Here is a 23,465-nt window from a genome sequence, read left to right as displayed (position 1 = left end):
GTCGTGCCAGGTGCTGCCCAGACCCACGGCGGGAGAGAGCCCCTACTAAGGGCAGGACAGGCCCATGATTTTGGGGGGTCACCTAGGAGGGGATGGGCTAACCGGCAGGGAAAGGGGAGGGGAAGGTGTCTGTGTGTCTGGGGGGACGGTGGTTGTGTGAACCCACTTCCTGCCCCCCATACCCCTTTACACACCCACCCCTCGCCCCCCAAGCTGAGCTGGTCCCAGGCCCCTTCCCCTCCGGGGAGGGGGCAGGGGGAAATCACCCCATGCTGCTTGGGGTCAGATCATCCCCCTCCTGCCCCTCACTCCAAGGGGGACCTCACAGCAAACTCCCCCCCGCCCCACTGCACAGACAGCCCCCCATCACCTCACGGGGGGCGGGGGGAGCAAATACTTTGCCGCCTTCTGATTGGACAGTGGTCACCGTGGCAGCGCTGGGCAACGAGGGATGAAGGGGAATTCCCTCCAGGACTCTTGGGTTTCCTCTGCAGGGACTGGCTGGTGGGGGGCCGGGGGGGCAGGGAATGGGGCACAGGGCCTTTCCCCTCTAGGGGGCGCCGGCTCCCACCCAGCCCCAGGGCGGGGGATGGGCTGGCTGGGGGGGGCGGGGCCTGTCCCCTCTGCCCTAGTCGCCCCCTTCTGACCCCAGTTGCCTCTTTACTCTCTCTTGCCCCTTTCCCGGGGTGTAATAGCCAGGTGAGGGCAGAGGGCGTGGCTGTGCATGCAAATCTCGACAAGTGGGCGTGGCTAGGCGGGCAAGTATCACCCAGGGGGTGTGGCCTGCCCGGGAGAAAACAACGGGGAGCAAGAGGGGGAAGGGGGCGTGGTTTGCCGCGGAGGGGGTGGGGCATACACGGAAGGGCGGGGCTATGTATGCAAACGAGGGGGCGGGGCATCCGGGCCGCAGGAAGCGTCGTTTCCGCTGCTCTCTTGTGTCGAGCGGAGCCGGAGGCTGGAGCGGGGCCGTAGCGTGAGTCCGGGCGAGACCCCACCCCACCCCCCAGGGATCCCCCCCCCCCGAGCTGTGCCAGCCCCCTGGCTCTGCCACTCCCCCGCGCCAGGGATTCCCCCCCCCCCCGGGCTCTACCCCCCCCCAGGGAATTCCCCTCCCCCCCGCCCATCCGGGCTCTGCACCCGCGGGGATCCCCCTCCTCCCCCCACCGCCGGGCTCTGCCCCACCCCCGGGATCCCCTCTCCCGGCTTCACCCCCCCCGCCCTGGGGATCCCCCCGAGAATCCCCCTCCCCGGCTCTGCCCCCCCTGCCCCTCCGGGCTCTGCCCCACCCCCCCGCCCCAGGGATACCCCCCGGGAATTCCCCTCTCCCCCCCGCCGGCATCTGCCCCCCCGGGAATTCCCCTCCCCCCCATCTCTGGGATCTGCCCTCCCCCGCCCCGGGAATTCCCCTCCCCCCACCACCAGGATCTGCCCCCATTCCCTCCTCTCTTGGGAGCCCCTGGATTCGCCTTCTGCCCCCTGGGAATCCCTCTGGAATCTGCTCCCCAGCCCCTCCTCCTCCACTCTTCTCCTTCCCCCCCCATCCCCCATGGGAATCCCTCTGCCCACCTGCAAGACCTGCCCCTCCTCCCTGAGGTCTTCCCCCTCCCTCACTCCATGGGGATTTCCCCCCCCAGCACCTCCCCTCCCCCATCTCCTCTACTCCCCCCTCTCCAGGGGGATTCTCTCCAGCCACCCCCTGGGTCTGTCCCCCAGCTTCCCCCTCTCAGTTTTCTGCTGGGGTCCTCCATGGGGATCCCCCCGCCTCACCCCTGAGATCTGCCCCCCACTCACCTCCCCCCTTCAGCCCTCCTTGGGATCCCCCAGCCCCCCTTGAGATTTTCCCCATCCCCCAGTGCCCACCGGGGATCTCCCCCTCAATCTCTCCCATCCCAGGGGATCCCCCATGCTCCTGCCTTCCAGCCTGCCCCTAGCTCCTCCCCTGCCTGGTCTTGGGGGTCTTTTCCTCCCCTTTACCCCAGGGACCCCCCTCAGACCCCAGCACAACCCCTAGGTTCCCCATTTAGGGTTTCCCCTCATGAGACCGAGTTGGGGGTGAGCCCACACTGGGACCCCACTTCCCCAGGCAGCCACCCCTTTTGGAGAAGGATCCTCTGACGTGCCCCCCCCCAGCTTCATCCTCTCCCAGCACAGAGACCCCCCTTCTCTCTCTGCCCCCAATAAGACAGCAGATGTGGGTGAGCCCCACATATTCCAGGTGCCCCCTGCTCACGGAGAGACCCTTCCCAGCCTCCTCCTGGGCCCCCCCACCCCGTAACACCCTGTTCTGTCCACCACCCAGGACTGGGACTCCCTGCCCCCAACATCACAGCAGTTGGGAGTGAATTCCATATAAGGATCCCCCCAAGAATGAGACCCCCCCTTCTCAGCACAGGGATCCCATGTACTCTATGCCCCCTAACATCTTAGAATGGGGTGAACCCCACAGAGGCCCCCTGCTTCAGGGAGTTTCCCCACCCTTGAGACCCCCTGACTCACTCCCTGGGCTCCAGCATCCCCCCCCACCCCAGTAACACCCCCTTCCATCCCCTGCTCATTCCCCACCCCACATACAGCCGACCCCCACCCCAGCTGACCCTCCCCTGCTAACCACCCGCCTTTCCCCTCCCCAGTTCTCTGCAGGCGAACTCCAGAAACCATGCAGCTGTCCTGGCTTTTGGCCACTGCCCTGCTTGCCGTTGCAGCGTCTGTGCCCATCGACCGGCCCAAGGCAGAGAAGAAGGCAGAAGAGACGCCCCCAGAACCACCGGTAAGAGGCCGGGTCTCGGCCCCTTTTCGGACTGGTTGTCACTCCATCACCTTGTAGCGGGGAGTTCCGCTGGCTTATTGCCAAGGCTGAGTTGCTTCTATGTGTCTGGGGTACCCGTCTGGCCTCGTGTCTGAGCCCCGCAGGATCTTTCGCACTCACTCCGCTCCTGTGAGCTAGGGCAGTGCTATTCTTCCATGTTGTAGACGGGGGGAAACTGAGGCATGGGTCACCGCCCGAGCCTTCCCTCTCCCCAAGCCCGGCCTTCTTTCTATAAAACCTCTCGGGCATTGGAGTTTAGCTGCTAGGGGGTGTCACAGACTCACGGGTCGTGCCCACTCTTGGCCCCATACGGTCCCTGGGATGAACCCCCTTCAGTGTGACACCCCCCACACACACTTCGTCACAGGGGGTCACGACGAGACCTAAATGTGTGAGGCAGATCTCCCCCTCCCAGCGCCACCCAGTCCCGGGTTCCCACCCCTTCCTTTGATGGAGTGCTGGTTTCCGATGCAGTCTCCCATGGTTTGGCCCTGATTCTCTTGGGGAATAACCGGAGACTGGGCGGGTGCTAGGAACCCCGGCTAATAACGGTTCGGCCAAAAACAACAGATTCCCAACACACACACACACCCTCCCCCAGGTGAGGGCAAAGGGAAAATTCTAGCTTGTGGGTGCTGGGAAGACAAATCCAAGGGTTTCCTGTTACGGGTGTTACAGCTGGAAAGCTGAGGGCCCCCCACTTAGGGGGCTGCGTGTTTGAATTTAACAAGACCACTAACTCGGCTGCAATAGGATTGAAGTCAGACAATAAATAAATTCTTCATTCGGCCGGCGCACAGAGGAAATGCACGTGACTCGCGGCGGCCCCCGAATTCAACTCGGCTCTGACACGCTCCCCCAAATTCACGCTGGGGACGCTGGCTGGGGAGGAAGAAACCCCTTGGAAGTTGCTTTGGCTCACAGCTTTGTTTGAAAATGACCAACTGACCTAATCAATAAGCCAAGGACATCTGGTTGCTGCTGAGATCAGCTGTTGCCGTAGTTGGCTTTTAGCGGCTTAGACGTGAATGAAAACACTGTTACGTGGATTACGCCTCGGCTTGGCCAGTTTGATTTTTATGGATCGTTTCAGCAGCGAAAATCTGGGTTTATCTTTACGCCTATTTTCAGCTTTTCTCAACGTCGGTTTTCACAGGGGCTCAGAATTCGGAAAGTGGAAAGCTTTTGAGGCGTCAAGACGCGCATGGTCAACGTCGCGTGGCGAACCAGGCCACAGAAATAGCCTTCAATCAAACCGTACTAGGCTTCCCAGCAGTGTTTTCTCTCTCTCTTTACCTCTCTGGGCGTTTCGATTTGCCTCGACAGCGCTGGTGTTTTCCGTATGTCCGGGGAAATCGCCGCTTACGATCCAAAGTTGGATCCTGCCACCGCGCCTCTTTACCGAACACGCCTGAATGTTCCCTGCTCGTCTTGTCAATTACCGATCTGATCATTAAGGGAATCATTAAGAAAGGGGTAGATAACCAGACAGAAAATATCATGTTGCCTCTGTATAAATCCGTGGTACGCCCACATCTGGAACACTGTGTGCCGATGTTGTCGCCCCCTCTCTAAAAAGATAGATTGGAATTGGAAAAGGCTCAGAGAAGGGCAACAAAAATGATCGGGGTCTGGAATGGCTGCCGTATGAGGGGAAATTAATAAGGCTGGGACTTTTCAGCTTGGAAAAGAGACTCCTAAGGGGGGATATGATCGAGGTCTATAAAATCATGACTGGTGGGGAGAAAGTAAATAAGGACATGTTTACTCATAACACGAGAACGAGGGGTCACCCCATGAAGTGAACAGACAGCAGGTTTAAAACAAACAAAAGGAAGTATTTTTTCACACAATGCACAGTCAACCTGTGGAACTCCTCGCCACAGGAAATTGTGAAGGCCAAGACTATAATAGGGTTAAAAAAAGAACTAGATAAGTTCGTGGAGGAAAGGCCCATCGATGGCTATTAGCCAGGATGGACAGGGATGGTGTCCCTGGCCTCTGTTTGCCAGATGCTGGGAATGGGCGACAGGGGATGGATCACTTGATGATAACCTGTTCTGTTCATCCCCTCTGGGGCATCTGGCACTGTCCACTGTCGGCAGACAGGATGCTGGGCTAGATAGGCCTTTGGTCTGACCCAGTTTGGCAGCTCTTATGTTCTTATGATCAATTTCAGTTTCATCAGTTACAAACAAGATCTATGATCAAGACTTTAAGGCAGAAGACAGTGATTACAGGAATTCCTGATAAGCTAGAAGCATCTCTCGTTAGCTTATTAATTATGGACAACACCTGCCTCTCAGCAATGAGAAGAAGTCTCTCTCTGGGCTGAATCAATGCGGCCAGAGGGAGAGGACACATGATCCATTAATAAATAAAAATTTAATGGCGTCTCCCACCCAGTTCGGGGGTCCTGAGATGAGACCCCAGACTCCCCTTCCCCCACCCCCGCGGTATTCCAGGACCAGCATTAACCCTTTTGCACCTGCTGGCGAGCATTGCAGTGTACGGAGGGAAACTGAGGCAGACTATGTCCTGCTGAAAAAGATGACGGAAAATTCCCAGCTGGCACAGGTGGACAGCACCCCCTGTGGGTCTGCCAATGTGGTTTGAATACAGGGCTGGAGTAGGGATAAATTGGAGAGAGTCCAGCGAAGGGCAACAAAAATGATTAGGAGTCTGGAACACATGACTTATGAGGAGAGGCTGAGGGAGCTGGGATTGTTTAGTCTGCAGAAGAGAAGAATGAGGGGGGATTTGATAGCTGCTTTCAACTACCTGAAAGGGGGGTCCAAAGAGGATGGCTCTAGACTGTTCTCAATGGTAGCAGATGACAGAATGAGGAGTAATGGTCTCAAGTTGCAGTGGGGGAGGTTTAGATTGGATATTAGGAAAAACTTTTTCACTAGGAGGGTGGTGAAACACTGGAATGCGTTACCTAGGGAGGTGGTAGAATCTCCTTCCTTAGAGGTTTTTAAGGTCAGGCTTGACAAAGCCCTGGCTGGGATGATTTAACTGGGAATTGGTCCTGCTTTGAGCAGGGGGTTGGACTAGATGACCTTCTGGGGTCCCTTCCAACCCTGATATTCTATGATTCTAGGGTGTTCCTCAGCACTGGACTGCGTTTTGTCTGATCCAGGGCTTTTGCCCTGGTCGGCTGGGGCAGCGCTACCAGACGCTGAACCAGACCCTGGCTCTCGGGGTTGCTGGAGCTCGGAAGTCCTGTCCTCGACCCCCCCCCGCCCGCCACCAAGCCCAGGACAGGAGCTAACATGTAGCTTGTAGATCACACACAGCGTTGGCCTGGCGGGACGTGGGCCCAGCTCCGGTGAAGCCAGGGGGCTCGGGTAGCTCCGGTGTGTTTATTCACAAGCGGCGTCAGGGCAGCCCCTGGCTCCGCTCGGGCCCGGGTCGGGCTCCGTCACCGGAGGGCTGCTGTGGGCATGGTCACGTTTTGGCTGGTGGGTTCTGGGAAGGCGGATCGTGACAGGACAAGGAGTAAAGGTCTCAAGTTGCAGTGGCGGAGGTTTAGATTGGATATTAGGAAAAACTTTTTCACTAGGAGGGTGGTGAAACACTGGAATGCGTTACCTAGGGAGGTGGTGGAATCTCCTTAGATATTTTTAAGGTCAGGCTTGACAAAGCCCTGGCTGGGATGATTTAATTGGGGATCGGTCCTGCTTTGAGCAGGGGGTTGGACTAGATGACCTCCTGAGGTCCCTTCCAACCCTGATATTCTATGAAGGCTCTCCTCTTGGGAGGATTATGGTAGCGCTGAGCGCCCCCCACAGCTTGACTAGGCAAAGGGAGGATCACATACAGAAGGGGAAACTGAGGCCTAGCCCCCCTCCCCGCTCTAACCACTAGATCCCACTCCCCTTACAGAGCCAGGGAGAGCCCCTCATGGTGCAAGTAAGGCGTCAGCTGAAGCAGGACGGGCGACCGTGTTGTGTGGTTGCTGTACGTCCCTGGCAGATTCAGTGTGTCCTGGGGAGATGGGGGGCAGATCCGGGGCAGGGGGGCCTGTGGCCTGACCTCTCGCTGTTCCTCGGCAGGACACGGGGCTATATTATCACCGTTACCTGCAGGAGGTGATCAACGTGCTGGAGACGGATAGCCACTTCCGGGAGAAGCTGCAGGCGGCCAATGCCGAAGACATCAAGGTGAGAGAGATGGGATGCGGGGCCTTTCCCCTCTGGGGGGTGCCCTATCCAGCCCCGGGGTGGGCTGGCTGGGGGGCGGGGCATGGGAAAGGGGGCATGTCTTTTCCTGCTCCAGGGTGGGGCACAGGGAAGGGGGCGTGTCTTTTCCGGCTCCAGGGTGGGCTGGCTGGGGGGCGGGGCACAGGGAAGGGGGCGTGTCTTTTCCGGCCCCAGGGTGGGTTGGCTGGGAGGGCGGGGCATGGGGAAGGGGGCGTGTCTTTACAGCGGCTCCTCCCCCTCTCTCCGTGGCAGAGCGGGAAGCTGAGCAAGGAGCTGGACTTCGTGAGCCATCACGTCCGCACGAAGCTGGACGAGCTGAAGCGCCAGGAGGTCTCCCGGCTCCGCATGCTGCTCAAGGCCAAGATGGACGCAACCATGGAGCAGAGTGAGTGGGTGCTCGGATGCCTGGGTTCCTTCCCCGGGAGGGGAGAGGGTTTTAGTGGGGCAGGGGAGGGCTGGGAGAACTTGGGTACTTTTCCCAGCTGTGTCAGTGGTACCTGGTGAACTTTTACCTTTCCCTCCCTGCCTCAGTTTCCCCACCTAAGCAAGGGAGGATGGGGGCCAAAACCCCCCAGAGGGGAAAGGCCCCGGGCCCCATTCTCTGCTCCCCTGAGCCAGCCAGTCCCTGCCCTGGGGTGGGGTGGGAGCTGGTGCCCCTAGAGGGGACAGGCCCCGGGCCCCATTCCCTGCCCTATGTCTCCCCCAGATGTGCAGATCGATCACCTGGGGCTGCTGAAGCAGTTCGAGCACCTGGACCCCCAGAACCAGCACACCTTCGAGGCCCGCGACCTGGAGCTGCTCATCCAGGCGGTGAGTGCGGGGGGAGAGGTGGGAAGGAACCAATTCTTCGGGGGGGATGGGGCAGGCTGGGGAGGGGGCAGCTGGGGGGTTGGTGGTGTGGTTCATGCCATCCTCTTCCCACATACAGTGATGGGAACCCGTCCCCGCACGGGGAAATCCCCTCCTGTTAACCCTTTAACACCCTCGTGGGGGTCCCCTTGGATCCACTGGACTTGCCCAGCCTGGGGTGGGGTGTAGAGGGTGGGGGCAGGTGAGTCTGCCCCCAAGCAAGGGTGGAGAGAACAGGATGTGATTGGGTCAGAGCAGGGGGAGCTGGGAGCCAGGACTCCTGGGTCCCCTCCCTGGCTCTGGGAGGGGAGTGGGGTCTAGGGGTGAGAGCGGGGGGGTGTGGGGGGGACTCCTGGGAGCCAGGACTCCTGGGTTCCATGCTGACAGCCGCCTCTCTTGCAGGCCACCAAGGACCTGGAGAACTACGACGCGGCCCATCACGAGGAATTCAAACGATACGAGATGCTGAAGGAGCACGAGCGACGTGAGTACCTCAAGTCCCTGGACGAGGAGAAGCGGCGGGCGGAGGAGGCCCGGTTCCAGGAGCTGCGCCAGAAGCACAAGGAGCACCCCAAAATCAACGTGCCGGTAAGGACCCCCAGCTGGACGGGGCCAGAGCAGGACATGGGAGTTACCTGGGGAACTCCTTGCTGCAGGATGTATAGGTATGTGGGGGGAATGCATTTGCCTGCAGGACCTGTTGCTGCAGGGGTCACAGTCAGCATTAATCTGCAGAACTCCCTGCGTGGGAGGTTACCCCAGAGAGCCCACCGCTGTGGGGGATGGGAGGTGAGGGGGGTCACCTGCCTCTGTCCAGCTACAGGGACACGAGCCACTAGAGGGTGCCACAGAGCCAAGGGCCAGGCTTACGCTGAATTCATCTGCGGAACTCCCCGCTGCAGAGGGCGGAGGTGGTCTCTGGTCATGGGCTCGGGGAAATTAGCCCCCTCTTTCCCCCAGCTCTGGGAAAATATGGAGTAATTGCAGGGGGAAGTCAAGAGGGGGCAGAGCCTGAATGATGATTGGCAGGTGGGGGGCTGGGAACCAGGAGACCTGGGTTTTATCCCCTTCTCCCCTTGACTCTGCCCCCTACAGGGCAGCCGAGATCAGCTCAAGGAAGTCTGGGAGGAGACAGACGGGCTGGACCCCAGCGAGTTCAACCCCAAGACCTTCTTCAAACTGCACGGTGAGGGGCCTATCTCCCCCCCCCCCCCCCCCGGCAATACCACCTAGCCCTGCCACAGGAAACCCAGAGTCCTCTGCCCAGCTCCCCACTCCATGCGGGGGGCAGCGCCCCCTGCTGGGGAGGTCACCCCCAGGGGAGTCGGGCACATCCTGTCCTCCGTTCAAGGGATTTAGGGGCTGGCAGAGGGGGTCAGCTTTGGTAACACACTAGACCCCTTAGAGTGGAATCGGGGGAGGGGGAAGGGGGCTGTAGGAGGGAGGGCTCCCAAGCCACCTCTCCCCCCAGCATTTTCACACAGAGCCGGCCGTCCCACCCCATAGTGGGTGGAGAGAAATTGACAACCCCCCCAAGCCCCGCCCCGGCGTATTCAGCCCTTGGCCCCTCTGCGGAGCAGGGTGTGGGGTTTGACACGGGGACGTCTGGCTTGTCACCTGTCGGGAGTCACTGGGGGAGAGCGAGGTGGGGCTGGCGCCTCCTAGAGGGGAAAGGCTCCGGGCCCCATTTCCCCGCCCCCCTGAGCCATCCAGTCCCTGCGCTGGGGCCGGATGGGAGCCGGCGCCCCCTAGAGGGGAGATTCCCCTGCCCCAGCTGCGCTCACCCCCCCGGTCTGTTGCAGACACCAACAGCGATGGGGTGCTCGACGAGCAAGAATTGGAAGCGCTTTTCACCAAGGAGGTGAGCTCCCTCGGGGGGTTTGGGGGGGGTGAAGGCCTCTGGGCAGGCGGGGCCTGGAATCCAGGGCTCCCTGTTATCCTTCCTCCTGGACCCCAAGGGAGTGGGTGTGCTGGGGGCGGGGTAGTCGGACAGCAGGGGGCGGCAAACGGGGGGAGTGTTTGTGGGAGGGGAAGGGAGCTGGGATGGGTGGCTGGCGGCAAAGGACAGGAAGGTCCTGAAGGGCAGAACTTCTGTGGGTCTGTATATTTTTTTTTTGCAGGGGTGGGGGGGAGCTAAGCTATGGGGATAGCAGTGGGATGGGGTTGAGGAACGGGGGGGCTGAGCTCTGGGGGCAGGCTGGGTGAGACAGACTATTGGGGGCAGGGGTGGGATGGGACAGGCGGGGCAGAGCTGTGGGGGGGGGTGGAATGGGCGGGGCTCTTGCGGGCTGCCGTGGGGGGACGGGGCTGAGCCGTGGGGGGTGGGTGGGCGGGGCGAAGCAGCCAGGCAGGGGTTGATCAGGTGTCTTCCCCCCCCACCCCCCCCAGCTGGAGAAGGTCTACGACCCCCGGAACGAGGAGGACGACATGCTGGAGATGGAGGAGGAACGTCTGCGTATGCGGGAGCACGTCATGAAGAACGTGAGTGACTCCCCCGGCCCTGGTGGCGGGGGGGAGGGCCGCAGGGCCCTGGGGTGGGGTTGGGGGTCCTGGCCTCAGTCTATTGTAGGGGGTCCCGGATTCGATGACTGTCCCTTGCCCCCACGCTCCCTCCCGGGGCCAGCCACTGGGCGCGTCCCCCACAGCGGGGCCTACCGAGCCAGGCTCCTGGGAGAGCCCTGCAAGCCCCCGGCCCCCCCCAGACAGGGTTGGCTGGAGCCGGGGCTGGGGGAGCCCAGGGCTCTGTCTCGCCGGCCCGGGGGCAGTTTGAATCCTCTCTGCCCCATGGCGTCTCACGAGGGGAACCAGCGGCAGGGCAGCAGGAAAAGGCGTTGTGAGGGGCCCCCAAACAACGAGCCGCCCCAGGGGCTCTGCCTCGTCACCTTAGCTGGGCCACATGGGGGATCCCCCAAGCCTCAGAACTTGAGGTTCCGCCCTGCCTTCCCCCAGCTTAGCTACCCCTTCCAGGCCCCCCCCAAAATCTGTCACCCCACGTTCTTCACTCCTGTACCCACCCAGGGTTCTCCCCTCCGCTTCGCCGCCCCCGAAGGAGGCAATTCTCTTTGGCAAAAAGAAACCGGAAGCTTTAGTTGATACAGGGGCTTTTGGCCGCTTTCTTTCCTGTGCGGACCCCTAAAACCGTTTGGCTGCAGGGTGCAGACCCCGTTGGAAATCTTAGACGTAGGCGTCTACATGGCCTGCAGCCTTAGGGGTTCAGATCCCCGCGCTGCTCTCCCTGGGGGGCATCCGGACCCGGATTGCAAGCTTAAATGGCAAAACCAACACAGCGAAGGGGGAGACGGGCCCGTTCAGCCGCTTTGGAGAATCAGCACCTCCAAATTGGAGACGGTGGCCCTCTGTTACCAGATGTGTCCATCACTTTGGGGTGTGCTCGTTTAGTAGGGTTACTCTTCTGGGGGGGGGGTCCTGTAATGATATTAACATGCTGCTTGTGTCATTTGTGTGTCCTTCCTTCTGCCAGCCCCCTCCCCGTGGAGCTACCCTGCAGGACCTCGGTTCCCCAGAGCTGGGTTCCTCCAGCCCTGGGACTAGATGCCCACGCCACACCCCACACGCAGCACGTCTGAGCGGACCGGGTCAATCAGCACCTCCCAAGCTGATCCCCTCGTATGTCCCTGTACTCCGCGGGTGGGGTTAAGCAGCACTTTCAGCTGCCCCCCGCCCCCCCCCACGTGCCACGGGTTTAACACGTCCCTATCCCACTTCCAAGTCACAATTGTAGGAGCAGGAACCCACTTGAGGAGCAAACCCCACAGTCTTTGTGGGCACGACAGGGATCTTTAGCTTAGGTAAAAGAAGCGTCGTTGCGGAGTAAATGGGGGAAGCTGAGAACACAGAAGAGTAAAGTTCAGAAAGAGAGAGAGAGAGAAGTAACCAGCTTAACCATAAAAAGAACCGGAGGAAATGTGGCACCTTAAAGACTAACAGATTTATTAGAGCATAAGCTTTCGTGAGCTATAGCCCACTGCATCAGATGTGTAGAATGGAACGTATAGTAAGAAGATACATATATACATACAGAGAAGGTGGAAGTTGCCATACAAACTGTGAGAGGCTAATTAATTAAGATGAGCTATTCTCAGCAGGAGAGAAAAAAACAAAAGAAACAAAAAAAAACCCCATAAAAGTTATTTATTGACTAGCTACTCAAGGAGAGCTAAACCAACATAACATACACTTGTGAAGGTGAGGTAGAAAGGAAATCAGGGGGGATCTCCCCCTCCCTGAAGCTTGAACTGTTTGGGGTTCGCAGGTGATGGGGGTAGATGCGGGTCCTGAGGGCAGGAGACAGGTAGAGCCCCCAGCACGCTCAGTCAGGAGACGATGGAGTCCTAGTGGAACTGATTTTGGGTCTATACATCAGAACCCTTACTTGGGCGTAGGTAGGGGGTTTTGTAGAGAAAATACAATGTTCAAGGGAGAACACTAGATCTGTTTCTGGGTAAACTGCTGACTCAAGGGTTTTCTTTAGGCTAGACAATAGGAGCTGATCACTCTTGGCTCTGGGTGGTGGTTTCTTCCAGGGAGCTCACAATGCAACTAGGCTGCTTCAGTATTTTGGATCTCAGTCGAGGATTTATTACTAGAATTGGTCTGATAACGGCCGAGCTGGGTGTGGGCAGGCGTGGGCTCATTAACATTTAGAGCAGAGGTCCCCCATGATGCAGTGCGTCCCTGCTTTTCTGGTCCCAGAGTTCAGGGCAGTTCTCTGTTTTCCATTCTGAATGCTAATGGAGATGTCTTAATCTTGTCAGGAGGGGTCTAGGTGTGTCTCCCATCCGCCCTTCACTGCTCTCTGCGAGCCTTTTCTCTGATCGGTTTTGGTTCAAGAAGAGACTCGTGGTGGGGGTGTCTTTCGTGAGTCAGACAGGCTAGATACTGTGCCCTGGTTCCCCAAAAACACAGAGCTGACTGGTATCACCTCTCCTGGATGAAAGTGGACGGCTGTCCCCAAGTCAGGGGGAGCAGCTGCCCCTAGTGGCCGAGTTCGAGTATCTAGGGGTCGCGTTCAGGAGTGATGGTGAGCAGGGCATCGACCGGCGGATTGGGGCAGCGGTGATGCACCCATCTGTGGTGGTGAAGCAGGAACCGAGTTCCCGGATGAAGCTCCCGGTTTGTAGGTTGCTCTAGGTCTCCATCCTCGGGGCGTGAGCTTTGAGGAATGACCGAAAGGGACGAGATCGCAGGTGGAAGCGGCGGAAATCAGGTTTCTCCTCTTCCTTTCCAAGACAGGGTGAGGCGCTTGGCCCCACAGGAGGGCCTCGGAGCAGAGCCAGGAAAAGCAGCATAAAGGGAAAAGAAGAAGGAAGAGGAAGCAGTGAGGTGCTCTTGACCGTGGTTTCTAAGCGTGTCAATCCTGCGGGCCCCGGCACCTCCGCGGTGGGCATTTCGTCTTCCCCGCTGTATGTTCGAGGTCTTGCCTGGACACCGTTCGGTCTCCGAGTCAGTTTCTGAACAGTAAAGCGGGAGGGCGGCTGCGTCCCGTCTTGTGCATCGACCGTTTGCTGTTGTCCCAGGCCCGGTTCTGCAATAGCCCGAAATTCTTAGCTGCTTTTCCGATTCTGTCTCTTCCGCCTGAAGGTCAAGGACCCAAGTGGCAAAAGCTGTCAACGAAATCCGACAAAGACCCACGCGCCAGTTATAACAAAGAGAGACACGGGGCCGATGGATCTGGCACCAGATCTCCGTCACTACTGGGGACGATTCCAACCGGGAGTTTCCCCGCGGGTCTTCCCAGTGAGGGACCCTCTTTTCTCTTGTAATTCTGACCACACCATATGTGTATGCATGACGGTGTCCACCCCCTTTTCCCTCATCTGGCCTCCTGCACGCCACAAATAGCAGGGTGCCCCGTTTCCCCCCCTAGGTAGTTGCTCTGTGCCTCTTAAGTCCTTGTTCACGTCTCCGTGTGCGGCAGGACAGAAAGTTCGGTGACGCTACGGTTGTGGGTCAGTACGCTTCCTGGCCGTCTCCTCGCCCGCTGGCACGTCTCTCTGTGTCATCTGGTGACGTCGCTGGCATTGGGTCGCCCAGACAAGTGTTCTCCAGCCTAGTCGGGCAAAGCTCAGGTCTTAAGGTGTTGGCCTCGCGATCCAGCCGCGCTTTATTTATATCCCTCACGCTCGTCCCTCCCAAATACGCGTCGATCGTCCATTTCTGTCCTCCTACAATTGAAATCTATTGCACCGTCCCTGGATTGTCGGAAACAGCATCTGAAGTGACCCCAACGCGAGGATCAGTTAGTTCGTTTCACCCTCCGTTTGCTGCAGTTCACGTGCGTAGCGCTGGTTCCTGGCCTCGGATGCCTGTCCGGAGTCCCTGGTGCCGGCAGATCAGTGGGTCGCAGCGTCTTCGTTGGGTCGTACGTGTCCATTTTCGGTGCAGCTCGGCATCCTGGGAAGTCCAGAAAGATCCATCTCTGGGTACCCAGCACGTTGCCCGTCTCTGGGATGTTTCTCGATCAAGCTGTCGGATCAGCGCGGCTCAGAAGCCACCGTCTCGTTTTCCAGCGAGTGATCCACGTTGTCTGTACTCCCTGTAACGCTCGCGTCCGGGGTGATCCACAGCCTCACCCAGGGGGGTTCCCGTTTTTTGGGGGTTCCCCGATCCAGACCCCGGCTCCAGTACCTGCTCTGGTCTCCCATGTGGCAGGGAGAAAAATCAACCACCCGCCCCCTCACCAACACGCAGTCACAATGCCAGGGGGATGGGCACAGAGTTAGACAGAAAATTACCATGTTGGGGGCCCAGGATGGGAGACAAGGGGGGTGGATGGGGAGGCAGAGAGAGGGGTGGGGAGTTCTGGGGGGGCCCAGACCCCCATCTCACCCCTTTATCTCTCTCTTTCTTCCCCCCCCCCCCCCCCCCCCCCCCCGCAGGTGGACTTGAACCAGGACCGGCTGGTGACGCTGGAGGAATTCCTGAAATCCACTGAGAAGAAGGAGTTTAACGAGGCCGGAGGCTGGGAGGTGGGTGTCAGGGTGGGGTGCAGCTGGGAAGTAAAGATTTGGGGGTCTGTGTCTTCTGGGGTTGTTGGGCTCTCTTGGGGGGGGGGGGGGAGTCTGTGTTGTCTAATGCAGCGGTGGGGGGCCGAGTGCGGGGAGGGGCGGGGTCGATCCCGGCTCTCACCTCCCTCCCCCCCCCCGGCCCCCCAGACGGTGGACGAGACCCAGGTGTACTCGGAGGCGGAGCTGCAGCGGTTCGAGGCGGAGCTAGCGGCCCAGGAGGTGGAGCTTGGCCGGCGGGCGGAGCATCTGCGGCGCCAGCATCAGGATCTGCAGGAGCAGCAGGTCCGGCTGGACGCCCAGAAGAAGGAGTATCAGCAGGTGGGGGCGCTGTGGGGTCCCCCCCCGCCTTGCTCCGTCCACCAAGGGGTGCGGGAGGGAGAGCGGCTTTGGGCCCCCCTCTCCTGCCTAAGTTGGGGATTCCCCCCCTCCCCTGGGGAAGTGACACTGCAGGGGGCGGGGGCTGCCCCCCCTTCCACGTGTCTGCCCCCCAGGGAGTGGGGAATTATGGGGTGGGGGGAATCAGCTGGCCCCCTCTTTCCTCCCCCAGCTGTCACCGGGGGGGGGGGGCGGGGGGTATCTTGCCCCATTAGCAGAGCGCGCACTCTCTCTCTCCCCTCCCCCCATGTATCTGTCCCCGGGGGCGGGTATTTGGGGCAGGAGGGGGCAGAAACCAGCAATTCCCGGGGGGGGGGGGGGGCGGAGTAAAGGCGGCCCCGCCTCCGCCATCAGCAGGGGCCAGTGTGGGAGCAGGCCCAGGCTTAACCCTTTCCTCCCCCCTCCCAGGCCGTGCTGCACATGGAACAGAGGAAATCCCAGCAGGGGGAGGCACCGGCGGCTCCCGACCCCGGGGAGGAGCTGAAATTCCAGGCCCAGGCCCCGCACGCCGCCCCGGCAGGTAAGACGGAGGCTCAGGACTCCTGGGTTCTCTCCCCAGTTCGGGGAGGGGAGTGGGGTCTAGTGGTTACAGCAGGGGGAGCTGGGAGCCAGGACTCCTGGGTTCTCCGCTCTGGGAGGGGAAGTGAGGGTCTAATTGCTTGGTGCCAACCCCCCTTCTCCTGTCTCCATTCCAGAGCCGGCCGCACCTGCAGCCCCAGCCCCTGAACAGAACCACGTGGAACCTCCCCAGAACCAGGAGCCGCCACCACAGCCCGAAGTCCAGATCCAGTGAAACCCTGTGTGAGCTGGAGAAGGGCGGGGGCCTCATATTGGCCCTGCCCCTCCCTCTCCTGGGCCCTACCCCTCTTCCTTCCCCACTGGCGCAGGGCTGGGGTCCTAGTATAGCATCCAGGCCAGAGGCTGTGTTGTCTGCAGTCCCTTTTTTGGCCACTGGGGGGTGACATTGAGTCTTGTCTGTTTTTTGGATCAGGGGCCTCAGTTGGAGCTGGGGACTGCCTTCCTGCCCCATAGTGCTGCACTGCAGTAGGGGCGTTTCCCAGCTTCTCCTCCCTCCCCCCCCAAAAAGCCTCCTGCTTTTAGGGGGTGGGTCCTGGCTGCTGCCTCCACCCACAGAACCCATCTCCCCATGTTCCTAGCTGGGGGAGAGGGGCATTTGAATGCGGAAGCACTTGGGGTTTGGCAAAGAGGGGGTGTGTGTGTGTCTTGATTGGAGGTGACAGGGAGCCCCCCAAATTCTCTCAGCTCCCACGTGTTTCCACACTGCTTGTGGGCCTCCCCCTCATTGCCCCCTTTACTAAACAAACCCCCCTCCCTCCCTGTGCTGGTCGCGGCGATGAAATAGACGAAACCCCTTCCCCCCCGCATTGTCCTGAGCCCCTGGGTTTATAGCGCAGGGGGATAGACACCCCCCCACAACCCCCCTTAAAATCCTTCAGTCCCTGGCCGCCTTGACGAGCTGAGTGGGGTTCACTTGACGACTTCCCCCCACCCCCTATCAAATTCTAGATGCAGTATTAACACCAATAGAAACAGGTTTGTTAAAAGTGGGGGTGGAGCTTCCTGGGGTGGGGGCGTAGCTTCCCCTGAGCCGGCCCAGACCCAACCGGCCCAGGGGCAGGGTGGGAGCAGACCCATGTTAGAAATTATGGGACTTGGCAACAGATTGTTCTAATCATGGGCATTTTGGGAGAGACAGGACCTAGACCTGGCAGGAGTTTGCGGGTGATCTGCTGGGGGATAGACCCCATGACATCGTAGCAGTGCTCCTCAACTGCTGTGGAATGAAACTGATCAGCCCCCTGGTTTCTCCCCAACTCTGCCCCCCCCCCCCGACTCATAGCAGCTCTAGGGGTGCTCTGCTGTCCTCCAAATCTGCAGTCTCTGCTCTGTAGCACAGGGAGCGGTCATTTGTGTCTTTCCGCCTTGCTGTTTTCCCCCCATAAAGGGATAATTTAAGACATAAACTAGTCTCATTTTTGGGCTCATGGGTGGCGCAGGGGGATGATTTTAGCTGGTGCTGGGTCTGACAGACTGGAATCCTCGGTCCTGGGCTCCAAAGGATGTCGAAGAAGCTGAGAAAGTGGGGGAAAAGGCCGTTTCTGGGGTGGGGGTGTGTGTGAGTTTTTTAATTGGTTTACTGAGCGAAGTGAAGGGGTGGAACCTGTGTGGGACTATTTTTTTTAAATCTGGCCCCAAACTCCCACTTGTTCCTGCCTTGTTATTCTGCTGCCCCTTGCAAATCCTGAGAGATTCTTCCATGCTATGAAAAAAAATATTTTTTTCCCCCCACACAACACACAGTCAACCTGTGGAACTCCTTGCCACAGGATGTTGTGAAGGCCAAGACTATAACAGGGTTCAAAACAGAAAGGTCCATCAATGGCTATTAGTCAGGCTGGACAGGGATGGTGTCCCTAGTCTCTGTTTGCCAGCCCATGCCAGGTGCCCCAGAGGGAATGAACAGAACAGGGAATCCTCAAGTGATCCATCCCCTGTAGCCCATTCCCTCTGGGGCACCTGGCATGGGCCACTACTGGCAGACAGGATATGGGGCTAGATGGACCTTTGGTCTGAGTGTTCTTATGTTATCAATGAATATATTATGTTTATAAATGGAATTTAGATGCAATTTTTCCCCCTAAAGGAATAAAAGCAATCTTGCTTAAATCACCTCAGAAAATACTTTTGCTCCCTGTGATCAGACACTTCCCATCTCCTTCGCTTACATTTCAGCATGAAGAAGTTTAAAGGGGCTGGGTTTTTTGCCCCCCTTCTGTGGGGCCACAAAGTACATTTTACCCCATGCCTGCTGGTAGGGCCACAGGACCCCCCCATCCCAGTCCTGCTCCAGGGTTCTGAAAGGGGGCTCTACAACTGTTCTGGGGCCTGCAGGTCCAGGGGGAGGTGGGAGCTTAATTGGCCACAAGGGCAATTTCAGGTGGAGTTTAGGGAAAAACTTTCTGGCTCTAAGGGGAGGTCAGCAGCAGACCTGAATTTCTGAGCAGGTGAGGAGGGAGCCTGGGAGGGGTTTAAGGCTTGTTTGGACACACAGCTGGGCTGGATTTGGGCTCAACTCCCATCTAGGTGCTGGAGGAGGTTGGCCCTGCTGATCCACGTGTCATCAGTGGGCAGGGAGCCACAGGCTCAGGCATGTGTAATAAGTGACTCAGGCTGACCTTGGGAAAAAGCTTTAAACTCCTACCCCGTGCCCATGAGTCACCTGGGGCTGCAGCTGGTCTCTGTGCATCACGCGAATGCTAAACTCATCAACAGCCAGATCCTCCCCCTCGGTCAGGTCACAGAAATCCAGCACTGCTCCCCCACCCCACTAAGACAGTTGAGAGCAAGGGCCAGCTGCTGCTTCCCAGAGGGTCCAGTCTTCACAGCAGGAAGGAGCCTTCTCTCCTTGTACAAATGGGGAAACTGAGGCAGGGGATAAGGACCCTCTGAGGGAGGAGGTCAGGGATAGAACCCAGGAGTTCTGACACCCCTCTGCTCTAGGCAGTAGACCCCCCCACACACTCCTCCTGGCAGCTGGGGAAGAGAACCCAGGAGCCCCAGCCCCAGCTCTGACCACCACACCCCTCCCACCGCAAGGGAAGGGATCAAGGCATCCTGGTTTCTAGAACCTAATTTAAGTTTAAGAGGCTGAGCTAATGAGGCCTTGGACTAATTTTAAAATATCTCCCCCGCTCTGAAGGGGGGAGCTGGAAGGTTTATTAACCCTTTGTGCTTATTCCAATGTTTATCTGCACCACCCAAGACTGCATTCCAGCGAACAGCCTGGATCAAATGGCTCATCCTGGCCTGAGATGTCCAGGAAATTCTCCCCGGTCAGACGCCAGGGTTGGTTTGAACACCACCACACAGAGCAACTGGCCGTGTGTTAAACCTTTATTAACAGACTTGGAGCAGTTAAAAAGCAGCCCTGAGTCAGGGTGGCAGGTGAATACAATACCAAGGAGATTCATAAATGCAAGGAAGAGGCCATGGCTTCTTGAGAAATCCATCCCCCCATCCTGATATAAAAATAAATATTTAGTCCCCTCTGAGGCAGGATGGCCAGCCAGAAAATAATTTAACATGGTAACAAACAAACAACAGATCGGAGCACACGCAGGTCAGAGATTGAGGTAGGTAAACAGGTGTCATCCCCAAAGAAACCCGGGAGGCCTGGCTACCACTTCCCCCTGCTCTAACCACTAGTCCTCACCCCCCTCCCAGAGCGAGGGAGAACACCCAGGAGTCCTGGCTCCCAGCCACTAGACCTGCTCCCAGAGCAGCGGATGGGAGCCTGGCTCAAGAGCCAGAAGGGTTAATCCAATCACCACTGGGGGGAGGGGGGCACCAGGGCAGCCATCCCAGTGGGGACAGAGTCTGTGGCCTAGCCCAGTCTTCCATCCCGGATGCCTGGGTCCTCCACTCCCCTATAATCGGAGGGGAGGGGCGTGTGCTTCCCAGCATGACTCTCCCGGATGCCTGGGTCCTCAGTCCTTTCAGAGCAGAGCTGGAGAGCCATGTCCCACAACCCCTGCCCCGGGTTCTCCTTTCCCTCATGGAGGGGGATGGGCATCTCCTGTCCTGCCCCGTGCATCTTCCTCCAGGCTTGGGCCCGGTGTCCCGGGTCCAGGCAGGGCTCCAGGATGGCCCCCAGCTGCTCGATGCGCCTGCGAAAACGGCTCCGATCCCGGGCCAGCTCCTCCCAGGGCCCCCGGCGGGCAGCCCGGCTGGCAAAGGGCCAGACCAGCAGGGGGTGTACAGTGACAACGGGGGAGAATTGAACCTGGGGGTGGGGGGGGAGAGAGAGAGGGTGAGAGGAGAACCCAGACACTAAGGATGTGGGGGAATGGCCCCCCAAGAGGGGAAAGGCCCATAACCACTAGACACCTCCCCAAGCTGGAGAGAGAACCCAGGAGTCCTGGCTCCCAGCACCCACCCTACTCTAACCACTAGTCCCCACCCCCTCCCTTCTGCACCAACCTCCCTAGAAGCAGCCGGTCTCTGGCTGCCTTTCCGCCCTCCCCCCACAATGACTCACCCACTGACATCACCCCCTTCCAGGAATGCCCAGGGTTACATGGAAATTACGAGATGTTTTCAAGCAAGGGAGGGGAGCCCCCACACTGGCTGAGCGGGGGGGGGGCCTGGGCTGGGCTACTGGGGGGCTGTGGGTCAAGAGTGAGGGGCACTGTGCGGCTCCTAGGGCAGATGGGAGGGGCTGAGGTGGGGAAGCTCCCCCAGGACCCAGCAGGTCCCATTTCACTCCATTGCGTAAGATTTTCCCCCCTCATGGGAAGGCAGGTGAATCTGATGTCACCCCCTGAAATTACCCAGCAGGCCACTGGGCCGGTGCTTGGGGAAACTGGTCAGAAGAGAACCCAGGAGTCCTGGCTCCCAGCCCCCACACTAGCCACAAGACCCAACTCCCCTTCCAGAGCTGGGGAGAGAACCCAGGAGTCCTGGCTCCAACTCACCTTCTTAGCTGTCCGGTTGCCCTCCGAGTCAGAGGCCTCTGCCTTGACAGGGTCCCTGGCTCCCCGGGATCCCAGCTCACAACAGTGAGTCCTACCGGGGACCCCCCGTCTCATAGGCCAGGGCTTCTCTGGGGGTTTCCAGGGATCCCCCACTTTCTCAGCCTCCGAGGTCGGCCCGCAGAGGTAGAAGGAAACCCGGAATTTTTGGTCCTTGGGCCGTGGCAGGGTGGAGCCCAGGGGGGCCCCGGCCCAGCGGAGCGGGTTGAAGGGGTCCTGGCCACAGCACAGGGCCCCCCACAGCGCCTTGTTCTCCTCACGCCTGGTGTCCTCTTCTGGCTCCTCCTCTGAATCGGGCCAGTCTGCGCCGGAGCAGCCCCCTCCGTCATCTCCCTCCTCCTCACTGGGCCAGTCCCCGGCCTCGTCGTCCTCCTCCGATGGGCAGTAGAACAAGGACCGGACATGGGGGTTCCTGGTGACGGCGTGCCCCAGGTCTGGGCCACTCTGCGGGCAGCTGGGGGTGTCTCCCCCAGGCAGCTTGAGGCCTCCTTCAGGTTCCCCACCGGCCCCGTGAAATTCCCTGTCCTGCGGGGACCGGGATGGACTATCCGAAGGTTGCTTCTGACCATCTCCAACCTCCTCCAGATGTTCCTCCGTCTCCAACCAGGCTGTGGCCCCTTCCTCACAGCACCTGGGGCCTTCCTCCTGGTCATGGGACCCAGAAGGAGCTTGGGGGCCCCCCCCCAAATTCTCTTCTCCCCGACGGGGAGCTGGCCCCTGGGACGCAGTGGGACCAGCTGCAAAGTCCTCTTCTTTCTCCAGGGCTTCCTGATGTGCCAGGAGCGGGGTGGCCAAGCCACGGCGTGGGCGGGCCGGCCCACGGCTCTTCTTCCTCCTCCTCATGGCCGTGGGGAGGCGACGCCGGGAGCCCAGGAGTGGTGGCACAGCCCGGGCGAGTGGATTCAGGAAGCCGCCCAGCTGCGGGGACAAGACGCGGAGCATCTCGACCAGGGCTGGGAGTCGCGGTTCCCTCGGGGGCTGGAACGAGGAAGGGAGACACGTCAGTGCCGGAGAATCCGGCTGCCAGGTGTGCGTGTGGGGGGGGGATGGGGCGTCATCTGTGGGGCTCCCAGCTTGTCCCTTGGGAAATTTTCCAGCCACAGACACCCCCCAAATGGGGAAAGAACCCAGGTGTCCCAGCTCCTACCAGCTCTACATCATTAGATTCCCCCCTCCCCCAAGAGCTGGGGAAAGAACCCAGGAGTCCGAGCTCTCCCGGCCCTGGCAGATGGCACCCGAGTGCCAGCACCTGGTACCATCAGCCCTCAGTAACCTGCCTGGGGGGAACCCCCCTTTCTCCACCACCCCCCCCAGCTCTGGAGTTTGTCAGCTTCTCAGCAGTGACTCAGAACAAAAGATGGGGGGCCACCGCGCTGGGAGCCCGGACTCCTGGGTTCTCTCCCTAACTCAGAGAAGGGAGGGGATAAGAACAGGGGGGGATAAGAGCCAGGACTCCTGGGTTCTATCCCTGGCTCTCTGTGCCTCAGTTTCCCCAACCCCTTTTTCTTTTGGGTGGGGGCACCCAGAGGTTTCCAAGCCTCTGGAGTCTCCGGTTGGGTGACTTGGAGGGAGACCTGGGCGTGTCTGGCTACACCCCAACCCGGAAACCGGACACACACACTCTGCACCCAGCTAGGTCCCCAGAGCCGCGCGGGGAGGGGGGGGGGAAGGCACGCATCAGATCGGCACCAGTTCAGTCTGGTGTTGGGGCTCGGTGCTAGATTTGGGGGGCTGCTGGTGGGACAGGGGGGTGATTAGTGGAAGGATTGAGGATCAGTGTCAGAGGAAGGAGAGACTGTGGGAGCACCCCTGGGGGGGCTGGTATGCAGCCTCCTGAAAGAGAGGGGTCCCCTGAACAGTGGGGAACACCCCAAGTTTTGACCACCCCCACACACAGAGCATAGTACAGCTCACCCCATTGCACGGCATAGATCCCAAGGGGGAGAAATGTACATTGGGGTGTTGAATAAATAGGGGAGAGGATCACCCCTAATGTGGGGCACCTGGGGGGGACTCAGAACAAGAGGGAGAACAGACCCCACCCTAAAATGGGACACAACAGGGTGGGGCCATTGGCTAGGGAGCGGGGGGGGGGGTGGACAGGGGAGGGAGAAATGAGATGATGGCTAAGGCAGAATAAGGGGTGCAGGGCCCTCAGTTTAGCAGGAGAAGCACAAGGGGTGCAGGTTGATTTGTGGGGTGCAGGGGAGAATAGAGGGGGTCAGTGGGAAGCTGAGCAGGCACACGGGACAATTGTGGGGTGTAGCAGAGAATTGTGGGGTGCAGGGAGCCAGATCAGGGGTTCCAGGAAGTTTCAGGGGGACACGGGGGCTCCGTGTTGCCGCCCCCCCAGGACAGGGCATTGGGGTCCCCCCCTTACCTGCTCAGCCGGTGAGCAGGGCGCTCCAGCAGCGGGGGACGGGCGCGGCGCGGGCGGGGTCCGGGGGGCAGGCGGCGGCGGGCGGCTCCATCGGGTCTGGCTGGTTGCGGCTGGAGGCGGAGAAGTGCTGGGCCGAGCCGGGCGGGCCGGGCTATATGGGGCCCGGCGCTGACGTCAGCGAAACGTCACGGAGGGAGCCCAAGGGTGGGGGGAGGGCGACAGAGCGCAACGTAACCAGCATCACACACAACCTAGCACGTGCCCAGCAAC

At 59.8% G+C, this 23,465-nt stretch overlaps 2 protein-coding genes across 12 annotated transcripts in view; both read left to right on the top strand.

The window, feature by feature from the left end:
- Positions 1-882: 882 nt before the first annotated feature.
- NUCB1 (nucleobindin 1) lies at positions 883-17,954 on the top strand. The gene is made up of 13 exons (XM_078850323.1): positions 883-973; positions 2,631-2,767; positions 6,865-6,972; positions 7,264-7,396; positions 7,718-7,821; positions 8,263-8,448; positions 8,956-9,046; positions 9,663-9,721; positions 10,249-10,341; positions 14,760-14,849; positions 15,036-15,206; positions 15,672-15,783; positions 15,959-17,954. The coding sequence occupies exons 2-13, from the start codon at positions 2,657-2,659 to the stop codon at positions 16,054-16,056; spliced, it is 1,356 nt and encodes a 451-aa protein (XP_078706449.1). The 5' UTR covers positions 883-973; positions 2,631-2,656; the 3' UTR covers positions 16,057-17,954.
- Positions 17,955-20,424: 2,470 nt separating this feature from the next.
- PLEKHA4 (pleckstrin homology domain containing A4) overlaps positions 20,425-23,465 on the top strand; it is a 35,792-nt gene continuing 32,751 nt past the window's right edge. Inside the window, exon 1 of one of the 11 annotated variants that reach the window (XM_078850322.1) lies at positions 20,425-21,842. In XM_078850322.1, coding sequence (XP_078706448.1) covers positions 21,355-21,842 — 488 coding nt within the window. In that variant the 5' untranslated portion in view covers positions 20,425-21,354. The remainder of the gene's footprint in view (positions 21,843-23,465) is intronic. The other 10 variants (XM_078850313.1, XM_078850318.1, XM_078850321.1 and 7 more) reach the window with 10 other exon arrangements.

This window comes from Lepidochelys kempii, chromosome 23 (genome assembly GCF_965140285.1).
Source record: "Lepidochelys kempii isolate rLepKem1 chromosome 23, rLepKem1.hap1, whole genome shotgun sequence".
In the NCBI taxonomy this organism is placed as follows: domain Eukaryota; kingdom Metazoa; phylum Chordata; order Testudines; family Cheloniidae; genus Lepidochelys; species Lepidochelys kempii.
The sequence above is the reverse complement of the archived record's forward strand: the minus strand, read 5'-3'. Positions and strand labels throughout refer to the sequence as shown.

Bases quoted from the DNA above. Each gene is read 5' to 3' on its own strand.
- NUCB1 (XM_078850323.1), top strand. From the start codon at position 2,657: ATGCAGCTGTCCTGGCTTTTGGCCACTGCCCTGCTTGCCGTTGCAGCG. The intron at 9,047-9,662 runs GTGAGGGGCCTA...GGTCTGTTGCAG, and splicing joins GACCTTCTTCAAACTGCACG to ACACCAACAGCGATGGGGTG. The intron at 9,722-10,248 runs GTGAGCTCCCTC...CACCCCCCCCAG, and splicing joins AAGCGCTTTTCACCAAGGAG to CTGGAGAAGGTCTACGACCC.